The sequence below is a fragment of the Heteronotia binoei genome, chromosome 3 (assembly GCF_032191835.1).
Source record: "Heteronotia binoei isolate CCM8104 ecotype False Entrance Well chromosome 3, APGP_CSIRO_Hbin_v1, whole genome shotgun sequence".
Classification (NCBI taxonomy): Eukaryota; Metazoa; Chordata; class Lepidosauria; order Squamata; family Gekkonidae; genus Heteronotia; species Heteronotia binoei.
The window spans coordinates 82,389,289-82,405,165 of record NC_083225.1 but is presented as its reverse complement, the minus strand read 5'-3'; the positions used below and the strand labels follow the sequence as shown (position 1 = coordinate 82,405,165).

Genomic DNA, 15,877 nt, shown 5'->3' with positions numbered 1-15,877 from the left:
ACCCGTTAAAACAGTTTTTACCATAGAGTTTTTTGCAAAATGCTAGAGCACCACCTGTGTAATTATGCCTGTGCAGTGTTGGAACACATTCTCTCCCTCACCCCCCAAAATCCCATGAATGAAGGGGAAATTGTAGGGATTGTTGGGACTTGGGATGTGTCCTATAGCATCCTAACTTAGTGGGTTCATGCACAGACTTTTCTAATTTCAGACTGAGTTTCACTTCCAGTTGAAAATATGATTGCAGCCAATATTCTGAAGACTTGAAACCAACCTTGGTTGTGTTTTTTTTAAGATCATGTTTTTTAAAATGGGATTGTGATGTTCTAGATGAGTACTTTAAGTACAGACCTAGCGCTTAATGCTCTTTTAAATATAATTCATGGTTTTCTTTAAGGCATATGCTAAGAAGGCAGCACTAAAAAATGGTTTGGATAAGACAGTGAGTCTCAGAAAGGATTTGTCAGAAATGCATGAATGGATTACACAAGCAGAAGAAGAATACCTTGAGAGAGATTTCGAGTATAAGACTCCAGATGAATTACAGAAAGCTGTTGAGGAACTGAAGGTAAAAAATGCGATCTGACTTGTTTAATTTGTATCTCATGCTCATCTTGAAGTTATCATTGCACACAATCTATTTGCTCATTTGAAAGAGTTGCCCATTTAAGCTGTACTTGAGAAGTCTCAGATTTGAAGTGAAAAGTGATTTAAAGTAATTTTGTCCCAATTTAACATCTGTTGTAAGATATCTGATTCTTTGAAGAAATTAACTGCTAGAACTTTTTTCAGTTCTTAATTGGATTAAGCATTGCACATATCCTTATTGCTAGGGGGTAACCATATCAACATTTTCATCTAATCCTTTTACTCTTCCTCTCCTTCTTATGAAATGTACATAATACAGTTAATAACCAGACTACTTTCTTTCTTGATGCAGCTTCTCCTAAATTGTATTTACATCATGAAGGTTCTTACATATGGAAAAGATTTTATATTGGCTTTATATCCCTCCCTATTCTCTGAGTCTCAGAGTGATCATAATCTCCTTTACCTTCCACCCCCAACAGACACCCTGTGTGATAGGTGGAGCTGAGAGAGCTTTCACAGAAGGTGCCCTTTCAAGGACAACTCCTAAGAGCGCTATGGCTGACCCAAGGCCATTCCAGCAGCTGCAAGTGGAGGAGTGGGGAATAATTCCCAGTTCTTCCAGATAAGAGTCCACACACTAAACCACTACACCAAACTGACTTTCAAAGATAAAGTTGTATCTAGAACTACTTTATTATTTAAATTGGTTTTCCATGATAATTAGGGCAAGTGCTCATACCCTTTTAAATTAACCCATTAAATTACTATTTCTACCACTTAAGGATAGAACAACTATAATCTCTGGTTCATTTCAGTTCATGTCTATTTTGTAGGCTTACTATATTTGAATATGGCATAGTATTAATTCATAACAGCTCAGTTATCTGTTTGGCTTGATCATTCGTTTTCATTATGCATCAACATATGAGACTTCTTGCATTCCTGGTTCAGCCTTCTAATGTTAATCTTAAATTAAAGTTGAGAGGGAAAGAGAGAGAGAATATGTTACAGCACAATCACTTCTTTTTTATAGAGTCTAGCAGTTATGTCCAGACAATTCATATGATCTGTGTACAAATGTGCTTTCAACAAGCACAACCAAGACAAATCTAGAAACAGACACACTCCATTCACACACTCCTTTCAACTACTTTAAGTAAGCATCACTTTGCATTTCCTATAAGAATTTAAGACAATCTGACCATCTAGTGGAGATAAATGAAGACTATCTTTTGCAGACTCTTGTGTCATACAGTGGCCAATAAGCAGGTCACAATGGTCAAAGACTGGCCTAATTGGATGTGAGGGCCATCTGGCTATGACATCTGTCACCCCATTGATGGCCAGGGTTGATTTGGCTGATTTGACTGGCTCCGCAGGTGTCCCCTACCTCCCACAGCACTTCATGCGTGTCTCTCCTGAAGCTGTGCACTTGGTGGAAGAGGGCGAACATCCCAGACAGAAGGAGTATACTGTTTTTTTTGTTCAAAGCTTTCCCTAATGTTGATACTGAGAGATTTATTATCTCTGAATGTAATGGTTTCCTCTAATCACCATGGATAGTTTACATTGATGGACCTATCCTCCAAGAATCTAACTCTCCTTTAAAGCCCTCCATTCACTGGCAATGGATTCCACAAATTAATTACTTCTTGAGTAAAACAGAGCTGTTCTACTAGACATTCAACTGAGGCGGTGGATGTTTTGTTAATCTGTGGGCTCCCTGCTTCAGGGGCCCTGATGAAATAACTATGTTGAATCATTTATTTTATACCAGCTGGGGGATTTATGAAAGGAATGGAGGCAACTGATATCACCAACTGCAGAATTAGAGTTTGTTTTTAGACTGTTATGTTATTTTATTATATAAATCTAATTTTAACTTTGTATTAATTGATTGTTGTTACCTACTCAGCCCATTCAGGGAAGGGCAGACTATAAATTGAAAATAAGTAAATAAGTAAGTAAGTAAGGGGAGGGACGGTGGCTCAGTGGTAGAGCATCTGCTTGGGAAGCAGAAGGTCCCAGGTTCAATCCCTGGCATCTCCAAAAAAGGGTCCAGGCAAATAGGTGTGAAAAACCTCAGCTTGAGACCCTGGAGAGCCGCTGCCAGTCTGAAAAGACTATACTGACTTTGATGGACCAAGGGTCTGATTCAGTATAAGGCAGCTTCAGATGTTCATATGTTCAATTCTTTTGTCTGTCCTGAATCAATTGCCATACTTACCTGGCAGGGCAGACAGCATGATCAGGAATCGATTGTCCATCAATAATAAAAACATGGTGTTCCCAAATTCTATCACTATGGGTCAGGGTGGGGGGACATTTTCTTTATCCATTCTCTCCACAACATGCATAATTTTATAAACCTCAATAATCCCCTCAATTTTATAAACCTCAATAATCCCCATCTTTTCCTAAAAGCCCCAGACCCTTCAACCTTTCCTTAAATACAAAATTCAGTTTCATTTTACCACACCCTACATATAGGTTCCTGGAAGTTTATAGTTCAAGCAACAAGGAACAGATTATTTTATTATTATACTATTATATTCTATGCACAGTATTTCCTTTGATTTTATTAACACTCTGTTCCAGATGACTCTGGTCAGGTCTGATTCACATATAGGCATGCTTTTAAAACCCCTGGAAGTCTAATTAGCTTTTCTATATTAAATAATTGATCTTCTAGAAAGACATACATCTCAGCACCTTAATGGACCTACAGGACCATCTCCTCTGCCATGTACCTGGGAGAATATGATGCTCCTTAGACAACAACATGCTGGTGATCCCCAGCCCCAGCATGTTGATGATCCAGCTGACTCCAACCTGGTGGAACTCTCTGCCAAACACTATTTACATCACCCTCTCCCCCCCTGTTCATGAAGTAGCCAGTGGTTGGGATGGGGATTGATTATTATTCATCATCGGATTACTATAATGTCTGTGAATGTTTAACTGGTTTTATCTTGTGGTTGTTGTTACGGAGTTTGTACATCTCCCAGAGCGCTGCCTATGGCAGGGATTGGGTAATTCTTAAATACAACAATAACAACAACCACCTTTGTCATTCATTCTGGATCTAGTAAATTATTACTATGGAATCTGCTTCCATTTTTCTTTCTATTAAAATGTAAATATTTACAACATTTAACATAGATTTACATAAAATAATATAACATCCACTGCTTCTGCATAGATTAAAGGAGACTAGTTATTTGAATCCATTGAAATGGCTTACAAAAACTAAGCAGGTTACAGGCAAGGAGCATCTTCAAAGAAGATTCTCCAAATTAATTCAGTGTCCCATATTTATAAGTTTCTAAAGTCATTTTCCAACAATAATTGATTCCAAATCGATAGGGCTCACATTCTTGACTACTTACCTTATAACTTCAAATACAATACAAAATTATTATTTTTTCTTAAAATACATAAAAGTGTTAATTCATACTTGCCATTTTCCATCATAATAAAGAATATCAAAAATACACCTATCTTTGAACTATATCCTCAGTTATGTATTTACATAGATATTCTTGCCATTTTCAGACCCTTCTCACCTCTGAGCCCAAACATGTGGATTCTTAAATTCAGGAACTGGGGCCATGAAAAGAGAAGACATGTTTCTATAAACTTGTAGAAGTCCAGAGTTTCCAGGAAAAGCTAAAATCTTTTAAAAAAAAAAACAAATGGAAGAAACACCTGTAGCTTTAAGAAACAAAGTGATTATTGTGAAGGTTTATAGGCAACCATAACAGCATTGCCAACCTTCAAGCCTTGGTTTCTGTCAGTATAAATTGGGGGGGTAGGGGCAGGGCCTTTGAGGAAACACTCATCAGGGCCAATCCTGCCAATAAACATAGGCAGCTTGCTACCACCCATCTTGCACGACTCACCCAGGCCCAGCTGCTTGCTGCTGTTCCACATCAACATCAGAGTAGTATAGTGGTTAGAGTTTCAGATTAGGACCTGGGAGACCCAGGTTTGAATCATGACTCTGCCATAGAAGCTTCTTCAATGATCTTGGACCAGGCTCAGATTTGCTTTCATGGTACAATAGAGAAGGGGAGAATTATGTAAGCTGCTTTGGGTCCTCATTGTGGAAACTGCAGAGTATAAATTAATTAAATAAATAATAAATATAGCAGAAGACCAGGGGGCAGATAAAAGACAGATGGGCAATAAGAAAAGAAAGAAGCAGAGAAAAGTGAAGATATGGGACTTTCCAGGAGGACGGAAAAGGTGGGGAGGGTAATAGAACAGAAAATGAGATGCCCCAAAAACTCCATGCAGGCCCAGTCTAGCCAACAATAGTGCATAAATTGGCTGTTATGTTTCCAGGTAGAGGCTGCCAGTGTAAGAGAAGGAGGGAAAGCTGAAGATGGGGATAGACAAAGCTAGACTGGCTAGTTGCTGGGAAGGAGAGAAAGAAGCAGGAACAAAATACATGCCAGGATGGTTTTCAGGGAAGAAAAAGAGGAAATAGTGGGGATGGTGAAAATAATTCCCTATGAGTCTCCCACTTGTTTTTTCTATATTCTCTATCACATGCAAGGCAAGTGTATTGAATATTAAGCATGTGAACAGTCTACTTACTTCAGATGAGTTTGATCAGATTTTGGAACAGATGAATTTGTTATAGTAGTATGTGATATAAATGACATAGTAATCAATCCTTCTGTATTTATTATAAATCTGTGTTTATTTTTATATTATTTAGCTAGTTACCCATATACCTCAGGCTAGCCTGGTCTCATCAGATCTCAGAAGCTAAGCAGGGTTGGCCCTGGCAAGTATTTGAATGGACAACCTTCTAGGTAATGCCAGGGTCATGAGACAGAGATGGAGGCAGGCAATGGCAAACCACTTCTGAATAACTCTTTCCTTGAAAATCCAACAGGGTCACAATAAGTTAGCTGCAGCTTGAAGGCACTTTCCACCATACACACACACATCCAATAAATGCATCACGTTGGTTTTTATAGTAGACTAGGAATAAGGCCCATTGTGAAGAAAAATACAACAGGCTCTAAGAAGAGGCTCTCGATGAGTGCCCCCCCTTGCTGTCTTCCCGCCCAAGTGAAGGCATTCACTCCCCACCACCTCAAGGGGAACTTATCTCTGCCATCTGGCGGGCAGTTGTAATTCTGAGTTATCTCCAGCCCTCACCTGGAGATTGGCAATAGTGATTCCCCAGGAGGAAATGGCTGGTTTGGAGGGTGCACTATTTGGCATTGTACCTGTCTGAGGTCCCATGCTTCCTCAAACCCCACCCTCTCCATGCCCCACCTCTTAAATCTCAAGGAATTTTCCAACCTGGAGTTGACAACCTTCCCTTTATCTGGCTTCAGCTTTCTGTCGCCTTCCCCCTCCCTATAGCCCCTATCTAGGAAATTGACAGTCTTCCTGCACAGTAGGGGGGGGGACCAAAGCAGCTTATATCATTCCTCTCTCCACCCCCTTTTGATCTGCACAACAACCCTGTGAGGTAGTTTAGACTGAAAGTTTGTGACTGGTTGGAAATCACCCAGTCAGTTTACACAGTAAGAACCTGGATCTGGCAGACCCTGCTCTCAAGCCCTAATCCCTATGCCCGCCTCAAACTCCACCACCAAATCTCCAGGAATTTCCCACCAAACTGGAACTGGCAGCCCTAGTTAGGGCTGCCCCCACTGAGTTCTCCCTCAGAGGCCTTTAGTGATGTCTTTCAAACCAACACTCTCTTTCTGATAACGTTTTTGGTCTTAAGCACAGGACTTCAGTTTCTCTCTCTGTGTCTTGCTTTCCCTCCCTCCCTCTGTATGTCTTGTCTGCTGCCATGGGACACCATCCCCCCCATCTCTGACTGTTTCCCTTCCAGAGGAGAAGAGGGAGGAACTCTCAGCCAATCAAGGGAAGACTTTCTCTGGCTCTTTCCCTTCTCCTCCCTCAGGCAATTGAGGGAAGGCTTTCTCTGGCTCTTTCCCTCCTCCTCCCTCTCTCAGTTAATTGAGGGAAGGGTTTCTTTCTCTCCTTGTGAAGCAGTGGCTCACTCCTTGTCTGTCCTGGGACTGGAGGGTTGGGGTTGATCTCCATTGAGATTGAGTGACAAGCAGCTCAGCCAAAGGGAGATTAGATGAACCTGTGACCAGTCTGTCTGGAGAATTATATTAGGGGGGGGGGATGAGTAAAAGTCATTTAGGGAATATGGAATGATATAGAATAGCCTTATCTTGTCAGATCTCTGAAATTAAGCAAGGTCAGTACTTGAATGGGTGACCACCAAGGAACACTATGCAGAGGAATACAATGGCAACTCAATATTAATTGATTTAAATATTCATTGCTTATGGGATAAATCAGAGGAAACATTTATCTACTCATGGCTCATGAACTCAACCATCGTCCTATAAAATCTGGAGGGCTAGAATTTGTGTATTTTTATAGTAATGTATAGATTTTCCTAATTTTTGTCAGCCTTCCATTATGTAATAGTTACATTTCATTTATATAATTTCAGAGAGCAAAAGAAGAAGCTGTACAGAAAGAGGTGAAAGTGAAGCTTCTCACAGACTCTGTGAACAATTTTATAGCAAGGGCTCCACCTGCAGCTCATGAGGCCTTAAAAAAGGAACTTGATGTTCTAACTAGCAGCTACCAGAGACTTTGCAGCAGGCTGGATGGGAAGTGTAAAACACTGGAGGTCAGTTCTTTCTCAGGCTAACATTTTGCCAGCCAATTCATTATGATATTTTCTAAGCAGAAAATTTGATTTTTTTGTTAAAATTAATGTGGACATATTTATAACTTTTCATTAGGAGGTATGGGCATGCTGGCGTGAATTATTATTGTATTTGGATATTGAAAGCAAGTGGTTAAATGAGATGGAATCAAAACTCAAGGCAACTGAAAATATTCAAGAAGGCACAGAAGAGATCTCAGAGGCGTTAAATGTAAGTACTGTCACTGTTCCCATGTTAATATCTGGGAAATGACATAATTTGATTCAAAAATGCTCTTCTGTTCAGAGATCTTTTAGTCATAGAAGGAATCTTTCTTTAGTGGATGGTGCCCTTCTGCTCATGAAAGTAGTTCTTCCATAATGAGTTGGATACCTTTGATTCTGATTACATCACAACTGAAAGGACTGATATCAAAACACAGTTTGCTCAGTTACTAAAATTTATGTTGCCATTTGAATAAGGTTGGGACATTGCAACCACATGACTATTAAAATTCCATGTGTAACATCTGTACAGGTAGAAGAGATTATGAGGGGACATTAATTGGGCCACAGATTATTAGGCAGGAGTCAAAGCTGCCAGAAAGAGTAACATGACTATGTAGTTCTAGTTTATTCATACCACAATCTGAAGCAGAGTTTCTCCCCCCCCCTTCTAAATCCTCTGAAGTAAATAGACTTAGAGAAGTATGAGCCTATTTAGGATTGCACTGACAAATACTTAGTACAGATACATGCTTATCAGGTGATTGTGTTGCAGTCTGTCAGTGAACTCACTTAGGGTGCATTCGCACTACACTAAATAATGCGTGTTGTTACTGGATTGTTGCTATTCTTACACAGTAAAAATCCAGTTCCAAATGTATTATTTAGTGTAGTGTGTGGACACAACTTTATATTGATTGATGCTTATATTGATTGAGAAAATTTCTACCAGCCTATTGTTACCTTAGCCAGCTTCACATTTCCTGAATACCCTTTTTTAAAAAGCAATGTCTCATGATTACTCCCAAACAGATGTGCATCTAATTACAGATTTTGGATGCTGACATTGATTCCCTCTTCCTTACCACTTTCATATACTTCCCTGATCTTACTTCAGCCTCAAGAAAGACCTGACTACCCAGAGAAAGTTTTCATATTGTATTTAAAAGTCTGCAGAACTATCATACAAATCTGTCCCCATACTTGAGGTTTTTTTGTCTTCCTCCATTCAACAGCCTTTACTTTACAGTCTTTAACGGTTTTAATAGGACTGAGCTATAGACGACAGAGAAGGACTTTGGATGTAGAGTGGGAAACTTGAGAGATTAAGATGCCCATGCAAACAAAAAAGTCAGGTTTTTAAATTATTTGACAGAAGAAATTGTTAAGCATCATATACAAAACCCAAAATAATATTTGAGGTAAGAAAAATAACAAGGAAAATGTATCAGGCTAAACCTAATTAGACTAGTCCCTTTTCTTGCACATTCTAAAAATGGTTTTTTTAATGTCCAAAGTTCTTAGGCCATTTTGCCCTTGTTGCAGCAGCCACATTTTCCAGCAAAATGTTCCAGTGTTCATCTTGGGGCTCTGACATCTATATTTCAGCTCTTTCTCCTTACACTTTGTCCTCCTCAGTTTGTTAATAGATCTGATCCTTTCTCCCAGATCTTGACAAATCAATAAGGACATCCTTAAGTTTCTGTACTCAGAAAGCTGTCTTTTAAAGTTTCATTTTTCTGTATACTCAGGAGATTTTCTCATTGGTTTTGGTTTCCTAGGCTGACCTTATGAACACATTACCTGAAACTAATTAAAACTATCCCTTCCAGTATTTATTTATTTATTTATTTATTTATTTATTTATTTCTGTTAACTTATAGCCCACCCTTTCCCATAATGGCTATAAGTTAACAGAAATAATATAGGTCAACAATCAGATCAACAGTAAAAACAATCAAGAAATAAATAATATAGCAATCAAACAATTAAAACAGATTAAAATTTAAGCAAGTTAAGCCATTAATTCAGAAGCTGAATTTAAGCAGCATGGCATGATGTGGACACATCATTTAAGTCAACTGTAATTAGCCCGAGTTAAGCAACAGTGTTGGGCCAGTTTGATGACATAATAGGATAAGGACATCCGCTTGCCTCAGCCATGGGCCTGGCGGAACAGCTCCATCTTACAGGTCCTCCGCAATGGCAACAGATTTGGCAGGGCCCGAACCTCTAGAGGGAGCTGATTCCACCAGACTGGGGCCAGGGCTGAAAAAGTCCTGGCCCTGGTTGAGGCAAGCCTGACATCCCTTGGGCCAGGAACATCAGAAGATGTTGGCCAGCTGATTGCAATGACCTCCAGGGCTCATATGGGGAGAGATGGTCCCACAGGTATGCCAGTCCCAGGCTGCGCAAAGCTTTAAATGTCAGTACTAAAACCTTGAAGCGGATCTGGTACTCAGTTGGTAGCCAGTGCAAACTGCACAGCATTGGCCGACTGTTCGCCTGTACAGGAAATTCACTCAGCAATCGTGCTGCCACATTCTGCACCAGCTGGAGTTTCTGGGTCAGCCTCAGGGGCAAGCCTGTGTAGAGCGAGTTACAGTAGTCCAATCTGGAAGTGACCGTTGCATGGATCACTGTAGCTAAGTCCTGAGGGGTCAGATAGGGTGCTAGTTGCTTGACCTGCTGGAGATGGTAAAAGGCAGATCGTGCAACAGCTGTGATCTGGGCATCCAGTATCATACCCAGACTCCTCACCTTCTAGGCTGACACAAGAGATGCGCCATCCAGAATGGGGAGCCAGATGCCCAATCTTAGCCCCCCCCCCACGGCTCATGTACAGGACCTCCGTCTTGGTTGGATTAAGCTCAGCCGGCTCAGTTGCAACCAACCAGCCACTGCTTCCAGCGCCCTGGTTAGATGGTCTGGGGTGGAGTCTGGGTGGCCGTCCATCAACAGATAGAGCTGGGTGTCATCTGCATACTGGTGACAACCCAGCCCAAAACCTCTGGCAATCTGGGCAATCTGGGCATATAGATGTTAAACATCATCAGCGAGAGAATAGTTCCCTGCGGTACACCACACTCTAGTGAATGACACAGGGAGATCTGCTTGCTGATTGCCACCTTTGTCCCCAGCCATGGAGAAAGGAGGAAAACCACTGTAAGGCCATCCCCTGTACTCCAATGTCGGCAAGGCGGTGGGTCATTAGATCATAATCGACCGTGTCAAATGCTGCTGAGAGAGTATAGCAAATTTAAACATTAAATAAAAGAATAACTAAATACAAAATACTGGGAACAATTTATTCACATCAGTAATGAAGTTTTGAATTTTTCAGTCTCTGGAAACATTAATGCAGCACCCAGAAGATAACCGCAATCAAATTCGTGAACTGGCACAGACTTTAACTGATGGTGGTGTTTTGGATGAATTGATCAATGAGAAACTGGAGAAATTCAATACTCGGTGGGAAGAGCTGCAGCAGGAGGTAAATGTTAAGAAATATTATGCAGACATTTCTAATAAACAACAGAATTAATACTTTGTTCCTAAATGATATTTTAAAGATCTGAAGAATAATATTAATGCAAAGAGAAGCTGTGGAGAATTAATCTGTACCCCCAAATTCCCATCATGGTCTGCTATAAAGGAGTCTATGGTAGACCCAAGTCTTGAGTCAAAAAGTGGGTGTGAACCTACAGATTATATGTCCAAGTGCAAAGTTTTTTTTTTCAATTGCATGTAAATTTTGCAATATAATATGTTTTGAAGCTAAATTTTAATTGTTATTTTATATACTCTATTCCTTTGTTGTTATTTTAAGAGATACTCAGATATTTTGTAAATATTTTTGCTTTGTCTTTTAGCTTATGTTAACTTGTTCTGATTTGTGCTGGTCATTGACCATATTAAAATTGAACAAATGAATGAATGCCTCGTACAGGCTCAACAGTACTGGAAAAGAAAGCAAGAGGAGTAAGAGCCTGCCACTTAAGAACATTTAACCTTCAGTTATACAAATCGTTTAATATCAGAGGAACAAAGGCACTAGCCAGAATGAAGTGATGAACACAGCCTGGAAATGGACCCTTAAAGTAGCTCCATGGCAGACAGCACTAGGGTGCAAATTCTCCAGAGGGAAAGGCAGTTTAGGCTTGCTGGTGGTGCCATACCAAAGAAAGAGTTAACCTGGGAGTAAGGCGGTAAATGATGACGATTATGACAATGATGATATTGGATTTATATCCCACCCTCCACTCCAAATCTGAGTCTCAGAGTGGCTCACAATCTCCTTTACCTTCCTCCCCCACAACAGACACCCTGTGAGGTATGTGGGGCTGAGAGAGCTCTCACAGCAGCTACCCTTTCAAGGACAGCCTCTGCCAGAACTATGGCTGACCCAAGGCCATTCCAGACAGGTGCAAGTGGAGGAGTGGGGAATCAAACCCGGTTTTCCCAGATATAGGGTTGCCAAGTCCAATTAAAGAAAAATCTGGGGACTTTGGGGGTGGAGCCAGGAGACATTGGGGGTGGAGCCAGGAACAAGGATGTGACAAGCATAATTGAACTCCAAGGGAGTTCTGGCCATCACATTTATAGGGACCGCACACCTTTTTAAATGCCTTTCTTCCATAGGAAATAATTAAGGATAGGGGCACCATCTTTTGGGGCTCATCGAATTGGACCCTCTGGTCCAATATTTTTGAAACTTGGGGGGTATTTTGGGGAGAGGCACTAACTGCTATACTAAAAATCTGGTGCCTCTACCTCAAAAAATAGCCCCCCCCAGAGCCCCCAATACCCATGGATCAATTCCCTATTATTCTCTATGGGAATCGTTCTCCATAGGGAATAATAGAGTGCCTAGTAGACATTTCCCTCCCCCCCCATGCTTTCTAAAGGGGGGGGCCTCCATGCCAGGGAATCCCCCCTCCCTGCCCCCTCCCTCTCTCACACACAAAAATACTTACTTGGTCTTCTTCCAGCAAAATGTGCTGGCTGTGAAAACGAAAGTAAGGCTGCACAGGAAAAGAAAGGGAGGGGCCATTCCTGTTTCCTGTGCAGCCTTAAAGGGCCATTCCTGTTTCCTGTGCAGCCTTAAAAACGGATCTCAAGCTGTAAAACAACATGATGCCTGCAGGTATGTCCTCTCTCCCCCCGCCCCCAGATTTTTTAAGAGCGGGGGAGGAGGCTGAAAATTTGGGGGTCCCCCGCCAGGGCGGGAGGGTTGGGAAGCCTACCCAGATAGGAGTCCGCACACTTAAGCACTAAACCAAACTGACCAGTGATCTGGGATGATCTTGGATCTTCTGAAAATTCCTGGCATAGAAGGAAATAGGGTCCTGAGAGTCCATTTCTGTACAAAATCCAACAGAACTTGCAAATGGAAGGGCTTTGAAGGTGGAGACTGTTGAAAGCAGTAAATTGTGTGTGCATGTGCATTCAGCATTTTCTAGATAATCTCCTCCATTCTTGTGCTTTGCTCCAAATTCTCTAAAGAAGGCAGGCAAAGTTACTTCACATTTAATGTGCCTGTTGAAACGATGCCTTTAAGTCTGTCAATTTCATTACCTTCTGCTGAGGAGAACCTGAGAACAGGCACACTCTAAAGGTAAAATTCTGCATCTTCTTTGCTGATTTGTTTTGTCCCCCCCTCAGAAGAGAGCAGAAAGACAGACTGGTTTATTGTCCCTAGACCAGCAGAATGGCAGCTTATCTAAGGTTTCATTTATTTAGGAAATTTATGTGCTGCTTCTTCAGAGACCTGACTGAGGTAACGTATGAAGATAAACAATAATGTAAAGTCATACAAGTGATAGCATAAGAATTATCAGGAATAAACTAACTATGAGAATAAGCAAAGGTAGGGGTCCCAACCCTCCCGCCCTGGCGGGGGACCCCAGGATTTCCACCCTCTTCCCCTGCTCCCCCAAAAAATGGAAGCGGGGGAGCAGGGAAATGGCGAGCCGCTGCCACCCCCTCCCCGCCCAGTGAAGCCATAGGCGGCGGGCTCGCTGGCGCCCAGCAGCAGGAGGAGGCGGCGGAGCTGTCGGCCGAGGGCCTCGCTGGCGGCGTTGGTGAAGCAGAGGGGCAGCAGGAGCGCGGCGAGGAGATCGGGCGCGCTGGAGCAGCGGAGGCGGCGGAGCCAGGCGCGGCCCAGGGCGGTGAGGGAGCTCTTGGAGGGGTGCAGCACAGCCCCGCCAGCACCAGCGCAGCAGCGCTGGAGGCCGAGGAGGAGGCCCCGAGCCCCCGGCCCTGCTCTCCATGCCCGCGCCACCGCCCTGCTTCACCCAGGCCTCCAGCCTCAGGCGGCCACGGAGGGGCAGGGAGGACGAGCGGAAGGAGGAGGGAGGGACAGCTGCTAGTGTGGCTGCGGCACGGGAACCTGCGGCTGCGGCGCTTGTCACAGCCTTGATATTGGCTCCACCCCTAACATCTCCTGGCTCCACCCCCCAAAGTCTCCTGGCTCCACCCCCAGAGTCCCCAGCTATTTCTTCAATTGGACTTGGCAACCCTAAGCAAAGGGGATAAAAACAGCATAAAATAACAATAGCCTTAAGATAATATTCATAAAACAGGCCCAAAGCTAAAAGCTGTTAATAAAATAGCTGAAAAAGGAAGCCTTCAGTTAAAGTCTGAGTAAAGAAGAAATGTTTTGTCCTGGCAGCTAAAGTACAATAAGGTAGGTACCAGATGAGCCTTGGGGGTATTCTAAATACAGGGTGACCTCAACAGACAGGGCCCTAGACAGACTGATGAGCTGAATGAAATCTCACTTTTTTCATCTTATTTACCCCTGGACTAAGCAAAAGAAGTTTGAAGCTACCTTTTTGCCTTGCCTCTTGCCATCAGTATGCATTTCCTGTTTTATCTCCAGAACTGTGAAATACAGAAATGGCATCAAGTATGTATTTTAGCACACTTGTCTGCGTCTCCATTCAGCCCTTTGTTTACTCTTATTCATTTAAGTATTGAATTAAGTATTCAAATGCCACTTTTCTCCTAAATTGGGACCCGAAGTGGCATGCAATACAAAAAACCAATATAAACAAACAGGAAAGGGGGGAAAGTGCAGGGCAGATCTTTCTTTGTCTTTCTGCCTAGCATATCTTACTCTACTGGTGACATCACACTATTTCACTTCTTGGTCAGTTCAGGGTTAAAAAGCTTTAAAAAGCAAGACAAGCTAGAAGTGTTTTGACTGGATTCAGATGGCCAATTTGAGCCAACATAGACACTTCTCCCAGGCCGATTAAAAAGTCAAGGTCAGACAGGCACAGCTGCTACCCATTCTGTTCTTGCATTCACCCCATCCTCTGAAGTGTCTGAGACAGATCAAATAGCTACCAGTAGGGGATGGTGTGCAACAATTGTGCAAATGCACCGAAATGCCCCCATGAAATATATGGTCGCCTCATGTGGGAGTGTGTGAATGGGATTTGTCTGCTCCATTTTGGGGCAGCACGATTTGAGATGCCTCCCATATGCATGGAGCTGCCTGTTTGTATCCAGCCTCAGAGCAGCTGGCTGTTGTTCCATATTAGTTCCTTCCTCAAAAGTGCTTGCACTTCTTACATTTTTTTGAAATAAGAGGCATAGTATCTGGTCTTGGTATTTTGGAGAGCTGTTTATTGCATTTCATGGTACTGGCAGTTGCTGGCATTTTTGCCTATCTGTATGATGTGCTTTTTAAGTGAACAAGAGTGTTCCAAGCACATAAAGTACCTTAATACATAAAGTGATCACAGAACCTGGCGAATTATCTGCCTAGGTAAGATGAAGTTTTGTAATTCCAAATGCTGTTATAAAGATTCCCCCCACCCCTTTCATTAAAGCAGTGGATAAGCTTTAAATGCCTTCCCCTTGAAATGTACCCATGGGAAATAAACTGTAATTTTTAAATTAAATGTCAAGTTTAATGCTGCTTTAGAGAATTATCATCTTTAGGCAAGTCAGAAAAGTGAAAAGTCATGCCACTAAAATTGGTTTATTGGAAATGTTCAATAAATAAAATACTGTGATGAGAATAAAGAATGGAATCTGGTTATCTGAAATAGTTCAGACTTTTTGACATTTGTGAGGAATCTACATACAAAGATCTACTTTTAAGAATCATTTCCATAGGCCATCTATTGTAGAAATAATAGCATTTTAAATACATAACATCCAAATACATATAATGACTGTGATTTCAATGGGAGTGATCACATAAGAGATTTGGCCTGACCTAGCCACACCTCTCCTCCAGATTTAATGTGTGCAATCACATGCACACATCCACCCCCTGAGTCCCGCCCATATCTACCTCATCTGAGGATGGGCTGGGAACAGATTAAATAGACCTCTAAAATGTATGCAGGGCCCATTTCCCAGCTGTCTGAATGGCCAGATGCTTGCTGCACTCACCCAACACCCACCTGTCGTGTGCATGAGCAGTCTGAATGCTCCTCTTGTGCGTATGCGCCCTGGGCCTTTCCCAGCAGAAGGGTGTGTGATTGTTGTGGCATGGATCAAAGAGAACTGGCTTTTTCAGAGCCAGGATACTGCCACGCCAAATCTCTTGTGTGA

At 42.1% G+C, this 15,877-nt stretch overlaps 1 protein-coding gene across 2 annotated transcripts in view; it reads left to right on the top strand.

The window, feature by feature from the left end:
- Window positions 1-15,877, top strand: part of DMD (dystrophin) — a 1,885,017-nt gene that overhangs the window by 779,164 nt on the left and 1,089,976 nt on the right. For both annotated transcript variants that reach the window (XM_060234097.1, XM_060234096.1), the window contains exons 26-29: window positions 398-568; window positions 7,097-7,279; window positions 7,395-7,529; window positions 10,647-10,796. In XM_060234097.1, the coding sequence (XP_060090080.1) occupies window positions 398-568; window positions 7,097-7,279; window positions 7,395-7,529; window positions 10,647-10,796 (639 nt within the window). The remainder of the gene's footprint in view (window positions 1-397; window positions 569-7,096; window positions 7,280-7,394; window positions 7,530-10,646; window positions 10,797-15,877) is intronic.